We start from the raw sequence: 24,847 nt of genomic DNA on the forward strand, positions 1-24,847 counted from the left end.
AGTCAGGCCACAGGGGCAGGGCCACCCTTGGTGGGTGCAGCTCAGTAACAGGAAGGCAAGTGCAGATGAGCAGCTGCTTCCCCTCGTCAGTGAACACAGCCCAGCATGCACAGCCGGCGGCTGGCCAGGAAGCGGCTTACCTGGGCCGCTCAGAGGCTGCCCAGCTGTGCTCACCTCCCTGTCACTGAGCTGCACCTGCCAGGGGTGGCCCCACCCTCGTGGGCTGGCCCAGCCCAACCCCACCAAGCAGCTGCCACTCCTGGCAGCCATGGCTCTGTTACAGCTGCTGGCTGGACCCTGGCTGGGCTAGGATGGGGAGCACCGCAAATGCCTCCCCTCCCCACGCTGTGGCAGCAGAGGGTGGGGGCAGGAGGACAGGGAAGAGTCCCCCCCAGCATGGAACAGAGCCCCCTTCCCTGCCCTGTGGGGGGTGGGGAGGGTTGGCGAAGAGACCCCATCTGGGGCCAGGCAGCATCACATGGAGCAGCCCCCTCTCCACCTCTCAGTGGTGGGGGAGAAGCAGGGGGAAGAGTCCCCCTCCAGGGCCGAGTAGACTTGCAGTGCCGAGGTTGGGCTTTAAACCCCTCCTCAGTCTAACTCAGGCCTGCAAGGGCCTTGCCAGACCCCCCTCAGCTCAGCTGCCCTATTGGAAGGAAGTTCTGCTCTAGCATCCTCAGACTTCTGGCCTGAGCCACTGCAGGCATGTGCTGAACATCTATCCACTTGCAAACCAGTTCACTCTGCAGGTTAGACTAACAAGCAAAGATTGAATCAATTCAGGCTCAGGCTTTCTGAATGTCTGTCCCTAACCCAAAGGTCACACTTAGTTAAGAGCACTGTGCTTATAAGCAATAGACACCAACTGATCTCACAAGCACAGGGTTTTTAACTATGTGTGACCTTTGGTGGGAAAAGTCTTTGAAACATTTCTCATTTCTCTCTAATACCTCAGACAAGCTTGCAGAGGTGCTATATGCAAGATGTGCTCACCCAGAGATCACAGATGATACCTTAAAATTATGGATCTGTGGGAAGAAACTGGGAATCTGTAAATGATGCCATTAGAGGTAGCAGTTCCCTGATAATGCCAACAGTGGTGATTACATCAGTGGTGTCAAACTATGTGGGCCAAACAGGTCTGCATACCAGACAGAAGTGCTCAAGGTGGGTGTGTGTTGGAGTGAACAGTTAATCCATGCAGAAGAGTCAAAGCAGCAGTGAAGCCAATATTCACCGTACAGCGTCTGAGAATGACTTGCACGAATAGAAACATTATTGAAGGAATCCTCACCCCACAGCGATCTGAGGATAGCTGATGTAAAGGAAGGTGCTTTGGTTTATATACTGCAAGAATTAGCCATTAGGCAAAACACAATTATTTCTTAGGCAAAACAAAAGAATACATCTTCATTAACAAGAGTGAGTAGAGCCCAAAGCTGGGCAAAAAGTTCTTCAAAATACCTGTGGCAGTTCTTCAAAATATCAGTGGAAAGTCAGCCCCTGCAACTCAGTTTAAAACAATCAGTGGGTAAAAAGCCCTAACAGACACCCTGAGTACATGGGCTCGTTTCCCACTGACATAGAGCACTTAAGAGATTCTTGAGGTTTAGACATCCTGAATGCTGCAAGGGCTTTACATTTTGCAAATGTTTGATGAGCTTCTGAAACTGTTACTCAGCTAACCCCCAGACCTAGGATATATTTAGACTTTAAAGCTCCAGGAGACTTTCCAGGGAAATCTGGCCCTTGTTTGAGCCTCACCTCACTCCATCTAGTTATTCATAGCACTCTCCAGCCTTGCCATGCCCAAGCTACCAGCTCATTAAATCCTCCGTTGTTATAGTCCTGACGGCACTCCAGCCAAGCCTCTCCTCTTTAGCTTTGCCTTGAACTAATAGGATTAGTGTTCAGTTGTGTGGTCTCAGTCAGGCTGTGATTTATAACTGCTGGTATGGTTCTCCTGTGCACTCCTTCTCAACAAACCCCCCAAAACCCTCTCGTCCCTCATGTCTTCCAGACCACAAAGTACAGGCCATTTGGCTGAAATGCACGTTCCACTAACATGTTTTCAGTTAAAAATTAAATGCTGGAGAGTAATGCTAACCTCCAGCATGCTCTCAGGTTCCCTCCCCTGTGCCATTACAGTCTTGTCAGAGCCATGACCTGTCCTCTCACTCTGTCTACACTGTGTAATTATCCTGCTAGCTGGTGGTTTGGCACCATATTTGAGACCCTTTTGGCTCATCAGGTGTGTTTTAAAAGCTCTTCTACTGAATTTGGTACTTGAGGGAATTACTGCTGCAGTAAGAAAAAGCAAGGCTGTCAAGCTGAAGGAGGGACTAAGTCTGTGCACCGTGCCAAGACACTTGTCTCCCTACACCTCCTCCCCTCTCCTTCTGCTCTCCCCCCAAGCAATGTAGCCCAATATGATGTCATGATATCTGCCCTGAAGAGAAGACTTATAATGGTCACAGACAGTGACAGATAACTAGCAGGTGAGTCCATTATACTGGGGGTATCAGCCACTGAGTGCAGGAGACTTGACAAGTCTGAAAAGAAAATGTGTCAGAGCCAGGAGCAAAAACAAAAAAAGAAAGAAAAAGGCCTGCTTGACAGGCAATAATGCTTTGATAAGCTATTCATTTTGCATATTACCCAAAGGGGTCATGTTTTCCCCTTTTATTGATCTTTTCTTTTATACACATTAAACTCTCAAATGGGGCCTTTATTTGAAAAGACAGCTGTCCCTCTTTCACTCAGCACAGCATCCTGAACATTCACACAGTGAAAAGCACTCCCTGCTGTGCATGAACCATGAAATGTGTTTGAAAATAAAGCTTTTGATTAAAACTGACAATTCCGAGCCTCCCATGCCATCCCCCAAGCTTAAAAAATGACATCATCTGTGACAGCAATAGCATGGGGAGATCCCAGTGTCAAAGAATGTTACTCTGTCCTTTCCTGATTTCATACTGCAATAAACTAATGTCCACAGGAGACAAATGTTAAAAGCTTCATATCTCAGCCTCTATGTACACAGGAAGTTTACAAGCGAACAGCTTGTATATGCAAATGATAGATGGTTACATATCTGAAGACCATTTCCATCTGCAAATATTTTTTGAAAAAAAGTAAAGACCCTCTGGTAAATTGGCTTTAGTAGCTAAAATTTTACCCCAATTTTTGGTCTTATCCAGGATTTCAGAGTCATTAATGTGTCTTCAGCAAGAGGCTTGCACTCAGCTACCTAAATATGACTGTTTCAACAGAAAACATGTTTCCAAAGGAAATAAAAGCTGGTCTGAGTTCTCCACCTCTGCTATATAAACCTCTCTTGAGTTACCATATTAAGTACCTATAGTGCCTGCAGTAGTTAAACTCATTTGACCATTACTGAGCAGACACATACCTTTTGCTGGTCCCTTCAATGGTCATTTAAGAGAAATTCCATTATATATTCCTCATTTTATATGAGGTGAGAACCACATGGTTTTTCAGGCATAGCTCAATATAGTTAACTTAAAGCTGAAATGCAGAGCACTTATAACAGTGCAGTAAGCAGGGTAAAATCCCTAATCAGTAATAGGATCTTTGAATGAGCAATTGCATTTTACAAGAATTATTTGGGAATCAGTTCCTCCCACATGTGCAAAACCTATCAGATTCTATGGTCAAGATTTAGGATTTCCTTTACAATACCTAAAGACAACACAGCCTTCTTGAGCAATTCCCCACTCTGTCAGCAATCACGGCTGAGAAGAAACAGAATCCTAAACTGAGGCTCTGGCAGGTAAGTAAAGAAGGAACTGGATTTTCAGCACTCAGCCTCACTGCTCCCTTCAGTTCCTTCCTCATTCTCATCTACACCCTCCATTACTATTGCCATTAGCATAGCACCTAGAAACTATAAGCATGGATCAGGACCCCACAAGTAAAAGTCCTATACTCATGCTTCACCCTAGTATGCTCCCCTAGCCCCAAATGCCTGGAGTGCACTCCCCGCACTGCATACTTACGCTGTTCTTTCTTAATTTCCTCCACAGTTCCAGTAAGACACTATCACCAAAAGGTTAGAAAAAAGCAAACAATACATGGTATTTATTTGCATCCAAGACCATTCTGAATTTAAGACCCCCCCAATAATTCTACACATGGAAAATGTATACGTTTGTTATAATTTTCCATGTATAGATGCTAAATATTGGAGGGCTGTCTTAAATTAGCACCCCACCACCACTGCAGCAGAGCAAGCAGTGGCATGGGGGACAGGCAGGGAGGCAGGCAACGAGGGAGTCAAGCAGCCTGCCCCCAGCCACATGTTCCCCCAAACTGACCTCTCTATGCCTGCACCTTCCCTCTCCCTGCCACCACCTCTCTTCCTCCCCATTCCCCTCCCCTCCCAATCTCTGTCCCCATACTTACCCTCACCTCCAGCAGACTCCACCCCTGCTCCAGCCCAGGGCATGGAGCACGTGCTTGCTCCAGCCCCCACACATGGAGCACATGCTTGCTCCAGCCTCAGCATGTACTCCATGCCTCAGAAACAAATGGGGCTGGAGCAGAGTGTGAGCAGGGCGGTCAGAGGCTGTGGCAGGTGAGGGGGAGATTGGGAGGAAGGAGGTGGCTGCAGAGGGGGGGCAAAGACAGTGGCAGGAAGGCAGACAGGAGACAGAGGTGGCAGATAGCAGCTGCAGTTTAGACCCTGACCCTGGGTCAAGGCTGGAGCTGCAGCTGGAGCCAAAGCTGCTGCAGCTGCTTGTCTTCCCTTTTGCCTTGTACTCAGTTCCAAGATGAACTTCCCACACCCAATCTTAAATGGAGAAAGAAACCTCATCTTGGAATTGAGTAAATATGGTAATAACCAAGGAAAACTACAAAGTCCTGATTTTGCAGGCACTGAGCACATCCTGTCTACCTGTGAATAGTCCAATTGCAGACAACGGCATTATTTCAGGGGCAAATCCAGCCAGGGTCAGTGGTATGGTCATAAGTGCCTTTGCCTGTGCCTTGCTTGCTGCACAGTAGGCTCTCTGAACTCAGCAGCATGTCAGTTCAGCTCAGCCCAACTGGAGTTCCACGTGTACTGTGAGTTCTGAGCTCACCAGCCAGTCAGCACAGGGTCCCTGCTTTCATGTGGCATCCAAAGGCTGAGTACCACTGCTGTTTTCCCTTCTCCTCTCCTCCCTGCTTCCCCTGCCACACCTAATTCAGCAGCAGGGGAAAAGAAGGAGTAAGCAGCTGGGCTCCAGAGCTGCATGAAAGCAGGAGCTGACCACTGTTACTGTCTATCCCCTCTTTCCCCCTGCTACTGAAGGGCAATAAGGGAGAGGGTGGGAGAATGGTGGTAGCACTTACCAGCTGGGCTGTGGAACCATGCAAAAGCAGGGACTCTGGCCAGACCCTGCACCAACAAGATGATGAACTCAGAGTTCATACCACATCAGAATGCCAGCTGGAACTGCACAGACATACTGGTAAGCTCAGAGAGCTCATTGCCATTTAAGATCACGGTAAAGTGGGTGTGTGGTCACACCAGGTTGGCTGTGTGCCACTTGCACAATGGCCACAACCTCCTTGCCAGGTCCCTGGATCTGCCCATGTTTACATGTATAAACACACAAATGTACCCAAGTGTTTGCACGACCTGGGTCTCAGCTGGGCAGCTCCTAAGGGTCTTTTTTATGTTTACCTTCACCTATTCAGCCTGTAAAGTTCTTGGGGCAGAAGCTTCATCTTTCTTGAGGTCTTTTGCAGTACTGAGCAAAATCTTGGAGCTTAATAAATAAACCGTGAAAATACATCAGAATAGAAATATTCAGATACTTTGTTTAAAAATATAAATGTCTTTGTACATTTTAAGTCTATGTCTATACACAGGCATGCTCATCTTTTCATATAATAATGCCAGATGACAGTAGAAGATGCTAATGCCAATTAAGAGAGCCTAAGAAACACCACAGTATTATAGCAGGTTTGCAATAATCCAGTCACATAGTCACAACTATGATCACAGCAACAGACAGAAAACAAATAGTTGTGAATTAAACACACAGTTTTCCTTTATAGTTCTAAGTGCTGTCCCCAACATGTCAGTCTTCCGTGGATGTCTTGGGAATTCAGATGATTGATCTGCACTAATACTAATGGGAGGCTAACAAGATTGTAATTTTCTGCATATCATGTTGTAGCTAATATACCCTTAGGCTAACCAACAATATAGCTCTACTACTGACTGTAAGGGAAGGTCATAGGTGGAAAAAATATTATTTGCGGGGGCTGAATGTGTGTGTGTGTGTGTGTGTGTGTGCGCGCGCGCACGCTTGTGTGTACGCACTTCCCCGGCCCAGCAGGTAAGTCTGTCATGGGGAAGAGGTGTGGGGGGACAGATAGAGGCCCCTGTAGTGAGGGAGGGAATGGGGCAGAGGCAGGTGCAGTGGCTGGGATGAATGGGGCCCTGGGGCCAGGGCAGACCATGGGATGCTCAGAGTCCGGACTGCTTAACCAGGGACAGGGAGACTCCCGCTGCTGCGTGCATCCTGGCAGAGGCCCAGGGGGCACACGGCCCCTGGATCTGTGCGTGAGGCAGAGGTGGGCTGCACTCTATACCCCGCTGCCACTGTCTGGGACAGTGTGCACACCATGGCAGGAGTCCCCCTGCACCTCTGGATGCACCACCCAGACTCTGATCATCCCACAACCTGGCCTGGGGCCCCATTCACCCCAGCCCCTGCCTCCCCCTGACTCTTCCCTACTCCCTCTCACACTGTGGGGCCCTCAATCTGGCCCCCCCTTCCCCTTCACAAAGTACACTGACATTTGCCTGGCTGCTATGCTGAATAATAATCCACATGGCGGGGCTGCAGTCATGGCTGGCTCTGATCCTGGCTGCATGTCTGAGAGTACACGCTCCTCCCCTCCTGCTGCAGCAGCTCAGAGCCCACAGCTGGGCTGCCCTGTGGCCCTACTCACTGCCCTGCATGTGTGGGGGCTAAACTCCATTAGCCCCAGCCTTTCATCACCTATGGGTAAGATAACACTGTTTTGTGTCTATGTTTTTAAAAGTCTTCATAGATTTGTCACCTAGTGCATACATAAGACTTTCCATAACCACACTGAAAAAAAGAACAGAAGTAAATGAACGAAACATAGAATAGTTGCTCCGATTCTCCAGCTTCGTACTGTCCCAGAAGCTGCTGCACAGTATATGTTATCTGATCCTCCTGACATTACTTTAGAACCCAGTTATAGTAAGGTTTCAAGAGCAGAATCCATGTCTCCCACTTCCAGATAGTCAAGTAGACAGCAATAGGGTAGAAAAGGCAACAGAGTTAGAAGAAACTTCTCTTCAGACTCCATCTGGTGCACAGATACTGCACCAGACATCCAACTAGGGAGGGAATGAGGAAGAGAAGCAAGACTGATGTAAAAGCAATGACTGAGAAAGAGACAAACACCTCTGTGCATACTGTTCAAACCAGCAGATATTTAGGTGCCAACTACTCAGCAGAGAATAAGTTCTAAAAGATTAATAGTAAAACAAATATTGATCTTCTATGTCCTCTGGCTTTTTAGTAATATATATATTTCACTCCCTTTTTGCCTTTTTTGGTAATAGACAATGAAAGGAAAACTTCTCCAAGTAATGCAGGATGGGAAATAGGAAATAGGGCAATGATTCTCAGCCAGGGTGCTAAAGGACCCTGGGGTGCCAGTAGAGCCTTTTAAGGATGCCACAAAGTCTATGTAATATTAGTACTTTTACATGTTCAATTACTTAAACATGATTCACAAGATAAATCTAGAGATTTCACACTGGAATCAACAGTAGCAAATGCATTCTGACCTGTTGTGATCTTCTGAGTTCTTTGCAACAGAAGAATTGCTGAACAGTAATACTTTCCCCTAGTCAAAAAACAAGAGCTGGCCTTCTCAAAGAGGTGCCTTAAGTCTAAACAAGGGGTGCCTTGAGTCTAGCAAGTTTGAGAATCACTGATGTAGGGTGCAGGGGTATCAAAAGAGGCTGTTCAACACTGATGGAGGGAAGTTCACGATTGCCAGGAAGAGGCCTGGAAACAAGGAGGGAGAATTCCCTGAAACACAAGGCAACCACAGTCAATGGAATATACACTCCTAAGTGACTTAGGAAATTTTGAAGACATTACTGTTTGCCAACCAGATGAAACAGACAACAAGAAAACCATTAGATGGCTTCCCTTCTCTGTTCACTAGAGAAAAAACAGATTTTACAAAATTTCCTGGAATTTTGGAAAATCCATTGTGTTAGAAGAGGAGACAGCATTTCCCTGTCTGTCTCTCCCACTTAAGTACAACCAAAATAAGTGGAAGATTCTTCACTCTGAGGAAGATGATGTGAAAGAACCCCATACTTTATACTTCTGTCCTTTCTTTCCAGAGGGAACCATCCCTCCTTTTCACCCATCCAGACAACCTAACCTTAGTGCTTCTCAGCCAAACAGGTGTTCTGGACAGCAGCCATAACCCACAAGGCCTCTGCAGGGATCTCTATACAGAGCTTTTCATTTAAAAGTCATAAAACTCCACCCCAGTCTGTCAGAGTTCTGCAAGATCATTAACCATTTGTGTGCCTGCAGAATAAGCAATATCATTCTTGCTAACATTTCCCCATAACAAGAACTGATTCAGTTCAGGGATACCTTGCTTCAATCACCTCCCAGATGTAGCCTTCATCTACTTTCCTCCTGTGTTGCTGATGGTGTTTAACTTACTCACTTAGCTCACACCCTCTCAGACAGCAGCTTCAACACTATATTCCAGATCTAGCTTCCAATAAGGGGAAGGAGAAAAGAGATCTTAGGAAGTCATCCATGCCTTAAATCAAACCACTGACCACAACAAGTAAACACTAAGGGTCTACTCAACTGGCAATTTTGCAGATTTCTCAAATACTGCAAAATCCAGGAATATCCACAAAATCAACCTAAAATAAAACTTAATAAAAATCAAATGCTGGCTCCTCAATGGGAGCCAGCAGTCCTTTGCCACTGCAGCCCACTTCACAGCCTACCTGGGGGGCTTGGGGAAGAAGGCTCTGGCTGGTGGCAGGATGGCACAAAGGGCAGCAGACAAGATGGCAGCCACCCCCTAGTCCCTCCTTCCCCCAACTTGGCCTCTTCATTATTCAGGAATCTATGTCCCAGCGTGCCATCCTACAGTGATTAAAAAAAGGCACAGAGCTGAATATCAAACCACTTAGCATGTCCCCGGTCTTAATCAATTCAACTGCACAATTGTCAATCGTCAAATGTCAAAGACAACCACGTTTTATGTGAAAGAACATTCTTTCCCCCAATTTTTGGACTTTTCCTGAGACTTGCTTTTCAGAACTACAGATTTGTAGTCATCGCAGTAGTGACATCACAGTAAGTTTTGTGCCAGAAGTCTGCAATAACAAGAACAGCAGATGAGGACCTCACTATAGGGAGTGTTCCATCAATAATGATCCTTAGAAGGAAAAGGATCTGTCATTTGTACACAGGCCCTTTCTGGTTCCTGTCTAAACCCAGTACCAAAATTCCTTCAAAAAGCCCAGAAAGGAGAAGTAATATCCCTCATCAGACAAATCCACCTATCTTTCAAAGGACAAGTGGAAATGAACTGTAGTAAATAACCTGGCTAAAGAACACTCACATGTTGCATATGTAAAAAAGAAAATGGTGAAAAGAGTCATTTTCATTATTTCCCCTTGCTTCCATCCCCACACCCGCACCTCTTAGCCCTCTTTCAGGACCAGAGTTTCTAAACAAACAACAAAAGAAAACCTCACTATGTTCATGAGCGTTAAGACGTAATTCTGGACATGTTCTTTCCCATGGAAACGCACGACTGAGTCATCCACTGCCAGCAAGACCTCAATGTTGTAGTCATCTTTTTTGGCATGGCGTCTCTTCCGCTCCACTTCACCCAACCGGTCTTCAATTAGGTCCAGTGAGTTTGGGAGCTCACCCACACTGAAGTGTGGAACTGAAAAGGTGAAAAGAAAGGGGAAAGAAAAAGAAAAATTAAGGTCACTAAATGCCAAACAACGTGGGTTTTGCAGCATTTCCTAGCTCTAATGCAGCCACTGCCTACTTTCCTAAGTGTGTGTGCATTTGCCTCTCTGTATGAATGCCCATAAAATATCTGTCTGATGCCTGCATTGATTCTCCACACCTCACTGGCTGGTAAGGGACAAGCAATCTGCATATAAACTATAGGAGAGAAGTCTGTGGGCAATGCCCTGAGTTTATCTGAATTCCTTACTCCCCCCCCTGAAAATTCTGGAAGAAGAGGAAAAAACTTGTCAAAATAAGAAATAACAAGGTGCCTGGTGGGTGTTTAGTAACTAAACTTCAGCTTCTGGTCTTCTACTCCATGTAAGAAGCCAGTGCAGGCATGTTCCATTTTTGATTCACTAGGGAACCGGAATGCAGTTTCACTCCCAGGCCTAACCAGACATTCTACTGGCAGCTCTCTCTGTCAATCACAGCTTCCCCCCGCCCAAGACACTCTCCGCTAGGGCTGTGCAAGGCTTTGGGCAGAGCTTTGGATCCAGAGAAGCTTCAGACGTTTCAGGGTCCAAAGCAGCATGTCCAGGTCGAAACGCTGGCCTTGTTCAGCTCCCTGAAGTAGTTTGGAGCTTCCACCTTGGAGATCCTGCCATAGGGTATAGTGGGGAAACAATAAAGTATCTATAACTTTGCTGTTTTTTGTCTGATTTGGATTAAATTTTCAGGAGTTGTAGACTCTGCAGAGAGCATGAAGCCTGCCAAGTTTCAAGAAGATCAGTGCAGGGGGTTGGGGAAAACTGCCCCTCAAGCTGCAGACAAGCAAAACTCTTGCCATGGGTGACACTGCGTGTGTTAGGGCGCAGCGAGGTGGCAGCTGCAGGGGTGGTGGCCCCTGCTGCGGCCACAACACCTGCCAGCTCTCGAGGAGATCAGTGCAGAGGGGTTCTGGGGCCCTGCACCCCTAGCTGCTGACAGGCAAAACTCGTGACATGGGTGCTTGTGGGACTGACTCTCTCTGTCTTGGGGGGTGGGAGACACTACTGCAGGCCTGGCTGCTAAGTTACTGTGTTACCAGTTACCAATCAATCATGATTCACTCAGGGACCAGCTCAATACACAGGACCTAGCTAATGTAGCCAGTTAATTGCCATCAATTAGCACCTACAAAAGCAGAGACTAAAGAAACAAAGAATCAATACAGGCAATCAACTGGCCCAAGACAGGGACAGTCCCACAAGCACCCATGGCATGAGTTTTGTCTATCAGCAGCTAGGGGTGCAGGGCCCCAGAACCCCCCTGCACTGATCTCCTCGACAGCTGGCAGGCATCATGGCTGCAGCAGGGGCCACCACCCCCACAGCTGTCACCCCGCTGCACCTTAACACACATAGGGTCACCCATGTCACAAGTTTTGCTTGTCCATGGCTTGAGGGGAAGTTCCCCCCAAACCCCTGCAGCTTTGACCTCCCTGTGTTGTAACACATAGACGTGACAGGAGTTTTGCTTTCAAGAATTTGGGGTACAGTTCCTCCAAAATCCCTGCACCGATCTTCTTGAATCTTGGCACGTTTCATGCTCTCAGCAGAAGCTACCATTCCTGCAAGTTTCATTCAAATTGGACAAAAAACCACAAAGTTATAGATATTTCATTGATTCCCCCATTATACCCTATGGCCAGATCTCCGAGGTGGCTCTGAAGCTACGGAGCCACTTCAGCCACATTGAGGCAGAAACCTGGTCCCAAGCTCTGGATTGGATCACGGCCATCCGAAGTGGCTGAATCCGAACCTGGATCAGATCACTGCCAACTTGCACAGGCCTACTGTCCGCCCTGGGTGTACAGCCAAATGTCATTTTCCATGCACAAAACTGCTAAGCACACTCCCAGCCCCCAGCATGTGCCCATGCTTTTTATGTCTACAGTGAAATTTCAAGACCTTTCAGGCTGGAAGAGAACAATTCCAAGTGCTTTGAACATCTTTTAAGCACCTGTCCTGCTTAAATGTCTCTAATGGCAGCAAGTATTCACAAGCATAGGGTTTGCATTCAAGAGTGAGGCCCCACTGTGCTAAAAGCTGCATAAGATGCATTAAAAAAGAGATAGAGAGGAAAGCAAAAGATGTATATGGACGTGCAGGAAATAAGAGGGGATGAAAAGAACAACCAAGGGATGAAAAACCCCCAGCTAAATCCATCAGATGTCACGTCTAGGAGAACCACCTCATGGGAGTTACTGAGAACAGGCACTGCCAACATCAGAAAGGATAAATGAAGGACCGGGGTATGCTTTCTATTAAAAGCAAGTGTCATGGTGGGAAAAGTACCAAGCTAGACAGTGTAGTAATAGCAAAGGAAACAGGAATGCTATTGGTCCTGTCCCTGATCTTGTCAAATTGATTTTTCATCAAAGGCTAAAAATCTGAAGAGGAACTCCTCCCTAAATGAGTTTTAGGAGTTCTCTGAAAAGAATAATAATTTATTAGAGTGATTAGGAAATATCTCCCTACACAGGAGGTCGGACTCGATGATCTGCTCAGGTCCCTTCCAACCCTGCAGACTATGAAACAGGCCTCCCATTAGCAACATGATTCTCTGATTCCTGTGCCCAAATATATAAATGAAGCTAGTGGGCATTAAGAGAAATTCATTGTGCCTAAGGACAAGTTACATAAAACATTTCTCTCCTCTGGTGAAGAAGTGCTCGCAGCATGTCTACCAGGAATTTCTGTATTTGCCAACAAGGGGTTTGTTTTCAGACAGATAGATGAGATGAAGACTGAGAGGCCCAAATTGTAAGGCTGTGTTTAACTTGATCATGAACATTAAATAGAGCAAAGCTAAAAGCTAACTGCACACCACAACTCAGCCCCTGACTCCCACCCTACCATCTTTAAAATAACATATCCACACTCAGTGTTTCAAGAAATTCCTTCTCTATTTTTACCTCCTCTCCTTTTTCACAGAGCAAGCTGTGACAGACGCATCACACAATTATGCCAGAGGTGTTGATCTACTCTTACATGATGTCTTAATTGGCCACGTGTTTTAGTGTAGAATGGAGCAAGTAGGCAGAGTGGCCACATTCTGCACAGGGAGCAAAAAAATACTAGTAAGTCAACTCAGCCAATGGGTTTTGCCTGAGGAACTGGAATACATCTCCTGCTGTATCACCTTCCTGTTGTGAAAGCAACCCCACAGATATAACATGTTATACAGAGGCTAAGTATTTCTATTATTTGTACTAATTTCTAAAAAAATGATCTTCCAATAAGGCAACAAGACACTACATTTTAAACTGAAGGTAAAGCAGGGTGGGACCTTAGACACTAACTGGTTCAGAGAAGCATGAGTTTTTGTAGATGACAACCTACTTTGTCAGATGCCGGCTAACTCTAGTCTAACATGGCTAACCACCCTCTCTATATTTTAGACTGTGTAACAGACTTATAACACTGAAAACAGCTTGAACTAAAAAACATCTTTTCATGATAAAAAGAACATTAAATAAATGTAACAGCAACAGCAGACTTTGCCATTTTAAAGATTTACCCACATGGGAGAAGAAAATTGGGCATTTCTCTGAAACAGAACACCTGCCATTTGATTTCCCTGCTGATAAATGCAAAGTATACCCATGTGTCTGAACAGCCCTGTGAGATCTGATTCATCTTAAGATATTTTCACCACATTTGTTCAGGGAGCTGGGGGGAGGGCAGGCAGGCTGCTGCAGTGGCACAGGCACTAAGGCACGTGGCTGACAGCCCAGAGATCGCAAGCTTAAGGCCAAACCACGCACTTATGGCACGGGCCCTGTCAGATTCCAATGAATCTGCAAATTCTGCTAAATAAATACCCTGTCACACAAGAACATGAAAAAGAAAGGAAGGCTCAGGGAGCAAAACTCAACTAACAGCATGACAGTGGACAACCAGGCTCAAATTTAGAGAAGTCCCTGGGCTCCATGAAGCACAGTGTGCAAGGAAACACAGAGGTTACCCAAAGCTCTCACAGAGCAGCTGTGAAGCCCATGCATGTAGGGTGAAATAATTTACAAATGCACAGTGTCCTACCTTCAGTATGAAGGTCCTTGTGTGAGTCTGCTCTGTCTTGTCTGATAGCAGATCTGCGGTAGATCACATGTGCTCGCCCATTCTCTTCCTTCTCCTGCTGCCCCTTCTCCAGGGGCTCAATGAAAAACTCATTGCTGTCCGTTCGAATCAGACCAGCCTAGAATCCATGGGAAAGAAAGTGGGGAAAGGGAACAAAAAGGAAAGAATTTTTTATAGATATATATACACACAGATACACAAACACACACATAACTAATAAAAGACTGCTTTAGAGGGAAGAGGCAAACACAAAGCAAAAAGGAAACCCACAGGCCAGCATAAAGTGTCCAAAGGGCAATATGATTTAAACTCTTTAGCTGTGGCACAGGCTGGCCACAGGCTTGGCATGGCATGGTGCAGCACAGCAGTAAATATGTATTGTGTTATACATGAGGATGCACCACACCATCTGAACCACTCTTCTCATTGCAAAAGAAGAAGGAGAAAATGCAGAGGCTCCATGCAACAGCTGAATCTGACAGTGTTCATTTTAATTAAGAAGTTCTTGAAAATGACAGCAGGTGATGGTATTCAGAATCATGCGACATCAAGAAACACATCTAACTGCTGCCCTTATCTATTAATTATTTATTAACTCTTGGCCCTTCTACTACAACACATCATGTTTAAAACCAAACTTTCAGAGCTTATCCCCAAGAAGGAAAATGAATTGTTGGAACTAGTTGCGCAGCAAGGTCCAGTTCAAGGGTAGCAAATTCTTTTAATACAACTTTTTTGCGGCTGGGACTTGTCTGCAAATGTTGTTTTGGAGAGAACTTGGTGACATAAGAGTTTCTATTCATCATTTTATGTCCATTGTTCAGTTATAGGCTGTGTGTAGATGAAACGAGAGGCGTGTGTGCATGACACTTTAAAGTGGGCTAAATGCTTTTGCACTGCTTTAATGGTGTCGGTGTTTGCACACCTTAGTGGTGTATTACGCATTAATTCCAGCCGCCATAGGTAATTCGGTGGCATAATGAACCTTAAATGACTTGGGGCGCAGCTAGCTAAAACTCCTTTGAGAAGTTGGCCATGAAGCAAAGCACCAGGCTCCATGCAGCTCTGAGGCTCTGTAAGAAGCCCTGCAGGCAGCAGCCCGGGAAGGCAGGATCTGCCCAAGAAAAGCGGCAAGCCTGATCTTTATTTTCCCCCCACCCAGAAGCCTGTCTGACTGCCTGAGCTGCACAGGGGCCTGGTGCTTCCCTCCATGGCTGTGGTACCCCCCAGGACTGCCCAAACCGGGTGCCTGCGGGAGGGTGCCACCGCAGAGGGAAGCATTCCTCCCCCACCGCACAGCCCAGAAACTAGTCTGCCCACCAGCACCTCGCCCTCCCCTCCCCACCAGAGAGGCAGGTAAGTCAATGGGGTATGTGCATGATACAGGAGTTTAATCAGCCTTACGCTGAAGCGGTGTTTTTTAAAACCCACTGCTTCAATTTAGGGCCCCCTACACACAACCTTAGAAACCAAAACCACACAATCACCTGAAAGGTGGATACAGTCCCTACGATGCAGCCGTAGATTCAGTGGCTGAATCTCTGAATCTGAATCGAATCAGAAGACCCTTTAATCTCTCCAAATCAAATTGGAACCCTCTGAATTGATTCAGAAAGATTCAGTGATTTGGACATAGACACAGTTTTAAATGTATTTTCTGCATATCTCAAGGTACCAGGCATGGTTTGTAAATGCTACAATGCTGGGGCACATGGAATGTCCCACAGGGGCGCGGGGGGGTCCCCATCACGCTGGGCAACAGATGCAGAAGTGGACCAGAAGCAGTTCCAGTCCACTTCCAGGTCCGCCAGGGAGCATGCTGGGGGCCTCCCACACCCCCCTGGTTTGGCAACTGGTAACTTCTGGTCCACTTCCGAGTCTGCTGCCGAGCGCACTGGGGACCTCCCCATGCTCCTGTGGGATACTCCATGCACCCCAGCATTGTAGCATTCATGAGCCATGCTGGTACCTCAAGGTATGTATAAAATACATTTAAAAATGTCTCTATGTCCAAATCACCAAATCTTTCTGAATCTATTTGGAGGGTTCTGATTCAATTTGGAAGAGATTAAAGGGTCTTCTGATTGGATTCAGATTCAGAGATTCGGCCACCGAATCAGGCTGAATTAAATCAGGGACCAAAGCGTCACACAGTCCTATCATGTAGCCCTGATTTCAAACTTCAGTCAGGCCTCCGGTGCCCATTCTCCAAAGTCCCTGTCTTCCCCCCAAGCCCTTGTGGCAGAATCAGTCATTTAACCAAATATACTGATTCCATTTAAAGTTACAAGAACATCAACATCTTTGGCCATGAAGTATTTTAAGATCAAAGGATTGAAATCACTTCTTTTCTCCCAGACAAAGAAAAGATGTATGTAATAACAACTGTTATTAGATATTTTTTTGGCTACCAGATGTTCTTACTTAACATCTACCTTGAAATTGACCCAATCAGTTATGCCCTGAAACTCCAGCTTCCTAAGACTCAACAATCAAAAGAAAGTTATACAATGAGGAATGATTCCTTTTATCAAAAAAAAGTACAGTGGGCTAGTAGTTGCCACATCCGCAATCCCACAGGCTTTTTACTTTATCTGCTGACCTGAAGCCCCTTTCAAGCCTGGCAGCAGAAGTTAATACTTTTCATAGATTTTCTCCTCACTATTAATTAATAGACTTTGCTGGGAATTTGAAACTTAACACACTTTTGTTACCAAAGTTATTGGCATCCCCCATGTACCTCTACTAATGACCCCACAGACTTGCCCACAAAATCTGGTCTCTCTACTAGCTTATAACTGAATAAGCACTTTTACTAAATATTTATGTAAGCACTTATACCAAGCCTGCAGGTTTGCTTCTGAATGCTGCAGCTGGACCTACCTATGAGACTAGCACTGATGTGTGTAAACTACTCCATTTTTGGGTGGGGGGAGGCGTTTTGTGTTTTGATTGTTTTTTGAGAAGCATAGGCTTTCCAAAGAAGCACAAAGAATCACTGGGTTTAGCAAATATGTTTAGAAGAAGCAGGGAAATCACACATCTGGGGCCCTTCCAGGCTTGGCTGTGTCATTTGATTCCCTTCCTATTCATGTATGGTTATATTCATTGTGGCATTAGCCAACCTGGCTCGCTTGTATTTCCTCAAATTTCCTGCTGCACTTCAGTTTTATTAGCTGCCTAACTCTTTTGGAAACAAGTTTTTTTTTTCCCCCAGAAATAAGTATAATTGGTTGTCCTAGGACTGATTTGCCTCACAGACCATTTCTCTGTTCCTTCCGGTTTTACCATAGCTTTATGAAGATTTAATTCAGGCTGCATCCCAGACCTCTGATTAATTTGGTTACAGTTGTTTGCTCTGTTGCTGCCTGGTGACACAGCTTAACAAGCAAGATTAATACTGCCCTGTCTTCAACACTTCCTCTACCTCCATCTCTTTTTCTCTCCTCCTCCAATATTAGCCAAACAAAAACTCGTCATTGCACTGTACGAGTGAGAGGACCTATCTTAGCCTTTTCTTTAGCTTCCATTAGTACAGTATCTCAGTGTTTTCCATTCTTTTTCTTCCCCTACTAAAACTGTCATTGTCAGCAAGCTAGACAATAGCATCAGAGTTGTTAGCTACTCATTACTCCCTCTTTGCTCAATCTGCCGCCTTCTTCCCTCTCCTCACTATTCTCCAACCTAACCTCTCCATAACAATTTGCATATTACAATCATATTAATTAAAATACCTTAACATTCCTGAACCTTATTACTAAATTTTAAATATGTCCTGTGGCTTTAACAAATGTACAGCACGATGACAGAAGTAGTTTACTGTTCATGGAAACATCCATATGGTACTAATGGACAGACTGATTGCTCAACATTATTAGAGGACTGATTTAGTCACGAAGCTCACCCGTCACGGCAATATCATTGCTTGGATCCATTTTTTTCTTATTTCACTACTTTAAAACATGATCATTTAACAGACAACTCTGAATTGTGCCAATAATGTCCTGTGTTCCTTATGCTATTTTTAACATCTGCACCTGAATATGAGCTGCTCCTCCTTAACCATAAAACAAACTCATGATTTTATAACCAACCTATTGGCCAATAAGAGTTGGATACACTTCAGTAAGAAGACAGACAACCTGCTTTAGGCCTGAAAATAGTTCATTCTCTGAAGGAAGAATTCTATAAAACATCCTTGGAGGATTTTATTATTTTAGAGATTTGGACCTAAGTTTTCAAAAATTCACTTGTGATTTTGAATGCCTCAGTTTTTTGGCTGCCCAACTTGAGACACCTGAAAGGGGACTGATATTCAGAGGGTAAATACTCAGAACTTTAATTCCAGGGTGTCAAATTAACCTTGTGCCCCATTGGGGCAGCACTGAGTCTGGCATCCAAATAAGTAGGGCCCCAATGGTGGTGATGGACAAAATAGGCAGAGGGTGACCAGAGGCCCAGCAGCATAGGAACACAGCCAGGCACCTGAATCACAGGGTGAATGGCTACTTCCCATTGCTGCCACAACCACATGACTGCCAGCAGTATCTGCCTTTTTTAAGACTCCATCTGAGTCAGGACCCAGGGTGGTTGCCCCATTCATCCCACCCTAGTTAAGCCACCACAGGGGCCCTCACTCACCCTCTGGCTGCCGATTACCATGTCCACCACAGCCTGGGGGCCCCAGATTCTATGGCAGGCCACCCCTCTGGCCAAGCCCCCAAACCTCCAGTTGCCTTGCAGTAGCCTGGTAGGCCAGGTAAAGTAGCTCTCTGGGCCAGATACATCACATGGGCTGTATTTATGACATTCCTGCTTTAAGGTATCTATTTGTACATTCAAAACTGCTGGTCATTACCTAGTAAATCTAGCTAGAGTTTCAATACCTTGAAAATCTAAGCCAGTAGGGGCCAATTTTTCTGGCAGCTTTGCCACAAATAAACCTTGCACCCTCCCTAAGTGCCACTCAGATTCTCTTCCCTTGCCCCATCTACTCCTCCACTTCCCTGCCTGTCTGCAGCTCTGCTTCCTTCCCTGTACTCCCTGCCTGATTTGCTGATTTGCTTTCTGCTTCCTACCCTTTATGCCACTAAGCTGCTTATTCCTTTCCAAATCTACCATGTGCCACTTACAGAGGCTACCTGTGCTACAGGTTGGCCACGTACTCGTACACATATGAGTTGGTGATATCTCAGACATGGTTGTACAACCATGTGCTAAGTGCAGTCTTCAGATAAGTTGCTGGTATCTTGTCACTTTAATGTTTTCAACCCTGCTGTATTTCAGAGCTATACTGGAGCCTCATTTTGTATGTCCTTCCTAAGCAGACAGGCTCTGCTTCATACCCTGATTCTCACACAACCATCTCTCACACAACCACATCCCTAGATTTACAGTAAAAAATGCAAGGCTGTCCCACCCATACCCATTTATTCTTCAAATTCTGAAGAAAATTATTATGTATTTGCAATATTCACCTTAAAAAAAAACAAAAAACCCTCAATTTTGAAAACTAGAGCATGGAACAACCTGTAAGAAGGTTTGCTGGAAGTTCCTTGCTCTTTCCCATAGTATAAAAGGAGGCATTACTTGAAATTAAAAAGGAACAGATGCAAAGTAGATGAACAAAAAACTTTTTATAAAACACATCACTTGAAGAATAACCGATCGAACAGCATCTTGAAATAACAAAAAATCTAGACCAATGACATTCAGCTACCTGCTACATATGGACAGTTATTTACTCATACTAAAAAACCTTGCTCTTTGAATGGTGTGTTCTTATATGGTTCATCAGAACCAAGCACTAAATGAAAATCTACTTCTGGCTTCCACTCTATATAAAGAAACATGTTTGTCATTCTTTGACTCAGTTTTTTGTGTTTTGTTCATCATTTTCAGTTTGTCTTCTTTATATTTTTAGAAATGTACCTTGCATTGGCAATTTTGTTTAGTCACAAAGAGGAAAATTTTCTAAATGGAACATTTTGAGTTTTGAAAGTTTTCAATTTCAAAACAAAAGAATCTCAGTTGAAAAATATACTAATTTGAAAAATAAAAATATACTTTATAACAAATTTTCCTGACATTTTAAAAAAACAGAAAAGTCTTTAGAAATTTTCAGAAACATCTGTGAATTGTGTGTGTTTGAATCAATTATATTTACAAAAATCAATAAAGTAAGTAAGTAACATTTTCTTCAGTTTAAAGATGAATAACTGAGGCAAGAAGGTCTGGACACAGATCCTGGAAACATTTGCACATATGCTTAATTCTACTCAGGTGAGTAGTTCCAGATGTCAATAAGACTCCAACTAAGTCAACAGAAGAATTAAAATAAGCATCTGCTTAAAGAGTTTTGCTGACTCAAGTCTTTGGTGTCTTCAGCAAAACCACACAATGACTCAGCAGCTCAATGATGGTTGGGAATAAAAATTCTTAGGCTACTAGTGAGACAAACAGCTAAATAAAATTAAAAAATGGAAAAGAATCAGACATTGTGAACCAGATTTGCAAGGTCCAAACGCATACAAATCGTTGAGCTTGTACAATTTCTGAATGCAAAGCTTCGATGCATGGGTGTGAATCAATTCCTTTATGGGTTTTGTTTTTGCAAATGTCAGTGGAATTTCTTTTACAGCATATTTTTCATTCATCTAAATCATCTTAACCTTCCAGGCATCAGCAGCTGATTATACCAGGCACAAGACAGACAATTCTCAAACAGTTATGCGAAGTGCAATAATTTTGACTATTTTTTTTTTTAAAACTGTATGAAAGAGACTTATGAAGCTACACTCACAATACATCTTCATTGCAATTAGAGATGCAACATCAGTCCACATAGATTAGAGGTTCTCAACCTTTTTGAACTTGATACACCCCTTCATAGACTCAAAGAAAACATCAGCCCTTAGAAAATACCAGCTCATAGTTTTCACTCTTTTTTGACTGCACAAAAGTACTAGAGCAATTCTTCTGTTGCAAAGAATTCAGAAAGACCACAACAGGTCGGAATGTCTGTAGCACTATGGATTTTCATGTGAACTGGTTTTATCTTATGAATCATCCTTGCACACTTAGCAATGCTAATATTGTGGCTAGGGACAAAAGTTACATACACCGTAGTTTAAGTGATCTGAAACTGGTTTAAATTTGTAACAGAACAGAAGTTCAGTGTGCATAAACTACTTTCAAAATGGCTGAAACTAGTTTAAGATAAACCTTGGTTGGATGTAGTAGCAGACTTGACTGATTTAGATTAAATTAGTTTATGGAACTTCTGTCCCCGATCCCCATGACATTCTGTGGCACCAAGAAGTTTGCAAATGGAAAACTTGCTGAAGAAGTTGGGTAACTGTTTAGATGATTAACCCATACTGAACTCTGTGCTGCCTTAGTTGCACTGCTCTTAGTACCTGGGCATGTAAGATTGGGTCAATCTACATGGGCTACAGTCACCCTTTGGACTGAAGTGCAGATGTATAAAAGCTTCCAATGGCTTTCGCCCCCGTGGCTTAACAGAATTAACTGACAATAAGAAATTGCTTCCCTTTCTACACACTATAGTAGTACATATTAATAGGACAGTCTGTGAAGGGGAGTTCACCTTATGTAGCATCCAGAAATAGATAACAAAGAGGTAAAAAACACTCATACAGTCACTGCAATGCTTGCATATTAGTCATATTGTGTACAGTAACATCCCTCCTTCAGAGGACAGGCAGTGAGGTCTACATTGCCAAACACAATCTCACTGCCTAAATATTCCTTGGGATATTGATTTTTCATTTATTTTGGACCAGCTGTATATTCATAATGAAATACCCCCAAATGAACCAAAACGGGAGCCTAATCCCATAAATTTCTCTCTCCCGATAGATCCAGAACCAGTCATTTCAGTGATACAAATCATGTGTTTCCCTCAGGAATCTGAGACGCATAGAGCCAGGAGAGATTTGTTTGGCACAAAATCCTGGCAGTCCCAGGACAAGAAGACAGTAGGCAATGCTTCAGCAATCACTGCCAATGACTGCAACCACTGCCAGCTGCCTGATACAAGTTAGTGTTTTAGCAGTTTGGATGAAGAGGGGGAGAGGGTTAGATCATAAACTATCCCAAATTGTCTTAACTGTCAATTTGAAAAATCAAGAACTACTATGTTTTATATAACAGCACAGAAACACTGTCAATGACAGAAGTTACCTTAGACCTTTACAGCAGCCATATGCTTTTAACATGGGGATGAGAAGCATACCTATTAAAAAGTTCCTTTCTAGCTGTTGTTGTTTTAGAAAGAGCAGGACTATAAACTGCAATCCATTGAGTGCCACTCATGGAAGTGGACATGGAGACATTTGTAAAGGTTCTAGGGAAGCTAAATGTCACTTTTCAATCCATTCATCAAAGGCAAGAGCGTTCACATTACAAGAAAAATGAAACACTCATGTGTGTTATATCCATTTAATCTATAATCAAGAAATTCTAATAAGTAAAATTGAAACAGAAACCATATCAGTTTTTCTGGCTCTTCCAAAGGTAGGGCACTAGAAGAAGAATATGTACCCATCGTGAAACAGAGTGGTTTTAAGTAACTAGTTCAGCTATGTAAGAATTCAAGTGACATAGCAGAGTTCTCCCAGATGCTGCAATTCTGAAACAAAGCAATTAACCCAATTCTTTTCAAAAGATTAATCTGCTCGTCAGTGATATAGTGAGTTTGACATTTCCAGTCCTGCCTTCCTGTTCCACCCATTGATGTCAATAGTGAAGAACCATTTCAGGTACCTTATCTGCCCACCCACACATCAACAAACTACCAGGTGAGCTCCAGGGATGACCATACAGGCCAGCGTACTCTGCCCCATACTTATGCTAATGCACTGAATGTGTCTCTGCCATACCTTGATTATTCTCCATGATTAAAATAGTCTGAAATCCACATGGCCACACTGCCTACAGATTTCTTCTGCCTCAACATCAGAGCATCCTGAGGTTTCCATGATAAATGCATGAAAACCCACTTATCAAAAATCTCTGCCCAACCCTGCAATCATTAAGAAAGCATATCCTGCTCTCACAGTAAGAGTTTTGCCGGAATAAGCTCTCCAGGGGATGGGCGTGTGTGTGCATGCGGACACATATGCATGTTGCTTTTGTGCCTGGGAATACGTTCTTCATAGGCGTTTTTAGGCAGGATCTATTCCATAAGAGTGGCTTTGGTTCAACTCAGCACTACCTGCAGTATTCATTTGGCTCACTGAATAACAATTCATATAGAAGGTGGAGTCTGCTGCCTATGTTCATATTCAGTAGTACCTTACCCTACAAGGAATCTTACTGCTCACAGCTAAGAGAATACTCAAGATTATACTCAAGAAACTGACTAGTAGGGCAACTGGTAATAAGAAATAGATGTCAAGTACTGTAATTTTTTTGGTGATATTTTCAAAGGTAGGAAAGAATTTCACAGTGTTTTGAGTGTTACTTAAGTGAAGGTAAAAATGGCACAACTTGCAAGGGTGCTAATTTAAGCCAATTATAACCTGATTGACCTGAGTTGTAGATCTTCTAAATACCAATTAACATTAAATTGGTCTTGGCAAGAGGGAAATGCCACAGCTAAATTGAGAGGCTCATAGCTCAGCCAAAGACAATTATAAAAACAAAGCCTGCCCTAATCAATCCTTATAATACCTCTCCACATTAAGTATGGGCAATACTTTAAAAATATTCCAGAAAATGTATTTCTACAGGCCTCATGATGTACATCACAGACTTGAGAAAGAGAATGGGAGTAAGGGAAGTGTTTTCTTAAATTCTTCACTGATCATCAATACTGTATATATTCAGGGACACTGGAATTCACCAAGCTGGACAGATGACAGCATTCCTAATGGGAAATCAGATGGTTTGGCACAGAGATGGCAAACAGAGCTACAGATAAGCCTCTCTTCACGTTACTGACTCCTCTGTAATCAGTGGGTAAAAGAACATGAACTTCCCACAAGAATTCAGGAAATTCTGACACCAAAATGCAGCTGAAATATGGAAAAATTAATGAACCTACTAAATTCAGCCAGAGAAGCAAACATCTCAGAGAGGAAAAATATAGATTTTCCATATAATTATCATTTCATTTGGCTGAAAAATGCTGGGAAGCAGTGCAGGCAGAGAAGAGTTGCCATCTTTGACACCAAACTGCACAGAGCTTGCTTTTACTGATGGGCTGCTAGTGAAGGGTGAATTCCACTGAAGTAGAAGGCAGAATCAATTTAAGTTGATAATTAGCTTGGTCCCATGACTGATATATTAGGGAGCACTGAAGGAGTTTACCTCAGAAGATAGGGTGCAGAGGGAGAACTGATCAGCTGAGGATATTCCAGGAATCAGATTCTGAGACCTTTTACTCATAATGGGTAGCACTATACTCCATAAATTAGTGGTTCTGTCTGGCTAGGGACAGAAGTTACACATAAACTAGTCTAAGTGATGAGAAACTAGTTTAAACGTGCAACAGAACATGAGTTCAGTGCACATCAACCAGTTTGAAAATGGCTGAAACTGATTTGAGATAAACCTGGTTGAATGTAGTATCAGACTTAAGTGATCTACTGCAGCTACTGCCCCCGCTCTCCCCAAGTCAAAGCGAAAGGTGTTTGTTGTGGGAGACTCCATCCTGCAGGGCACTGAGGGGGCAATCTGCCGCCC

General features: G+C 43.9%; 1 protein-coding gene across 1 annotated transcript in view; it reads right to left on the reverse strand.

Moving 5' to 3' along the window:
* Positions 1-24,847, reverse strand: part of ADAMTS14 (ADAM metallopeptidase with thrombospondin type 1 motif 14) — a gene marked incomplete at its 5' end in the record, with an annotated part of 139,661 nt that overhangs the window by 92,303 nt on the left and 22,511 nt on the right. The window contains 2 exons of the mRNA XM_019538550.1: positions 9,806-10,002; positions 14,099-14,255. Of these exons, the coding sequence (XP_019394095.1) occupies positions 9,806-10,002; positions 14,099-14,255 (354 nt within the window). The remainder of the gene's footprint in view (positions 1-9,805; positions 10,003-14,098; positions 14,256-24,847) is intronic.

The sequence above is a fragment of the Crocodylus porosus genome, unplaced genomic scaffold (assembly GCF_001723895.1).
Source record: "Crocodylus porosus isolate Cpor-Errol unplaced genomic scaffold, CroPor_comp1, whole genome shotgun sequence".
Taxonomy (NCBI): domain Eukaryota; kingdom Metazoa; phylum Chordata; order Crocodylia; family Crocodylidae; genus Crocodylus; species Crocodylus porosus.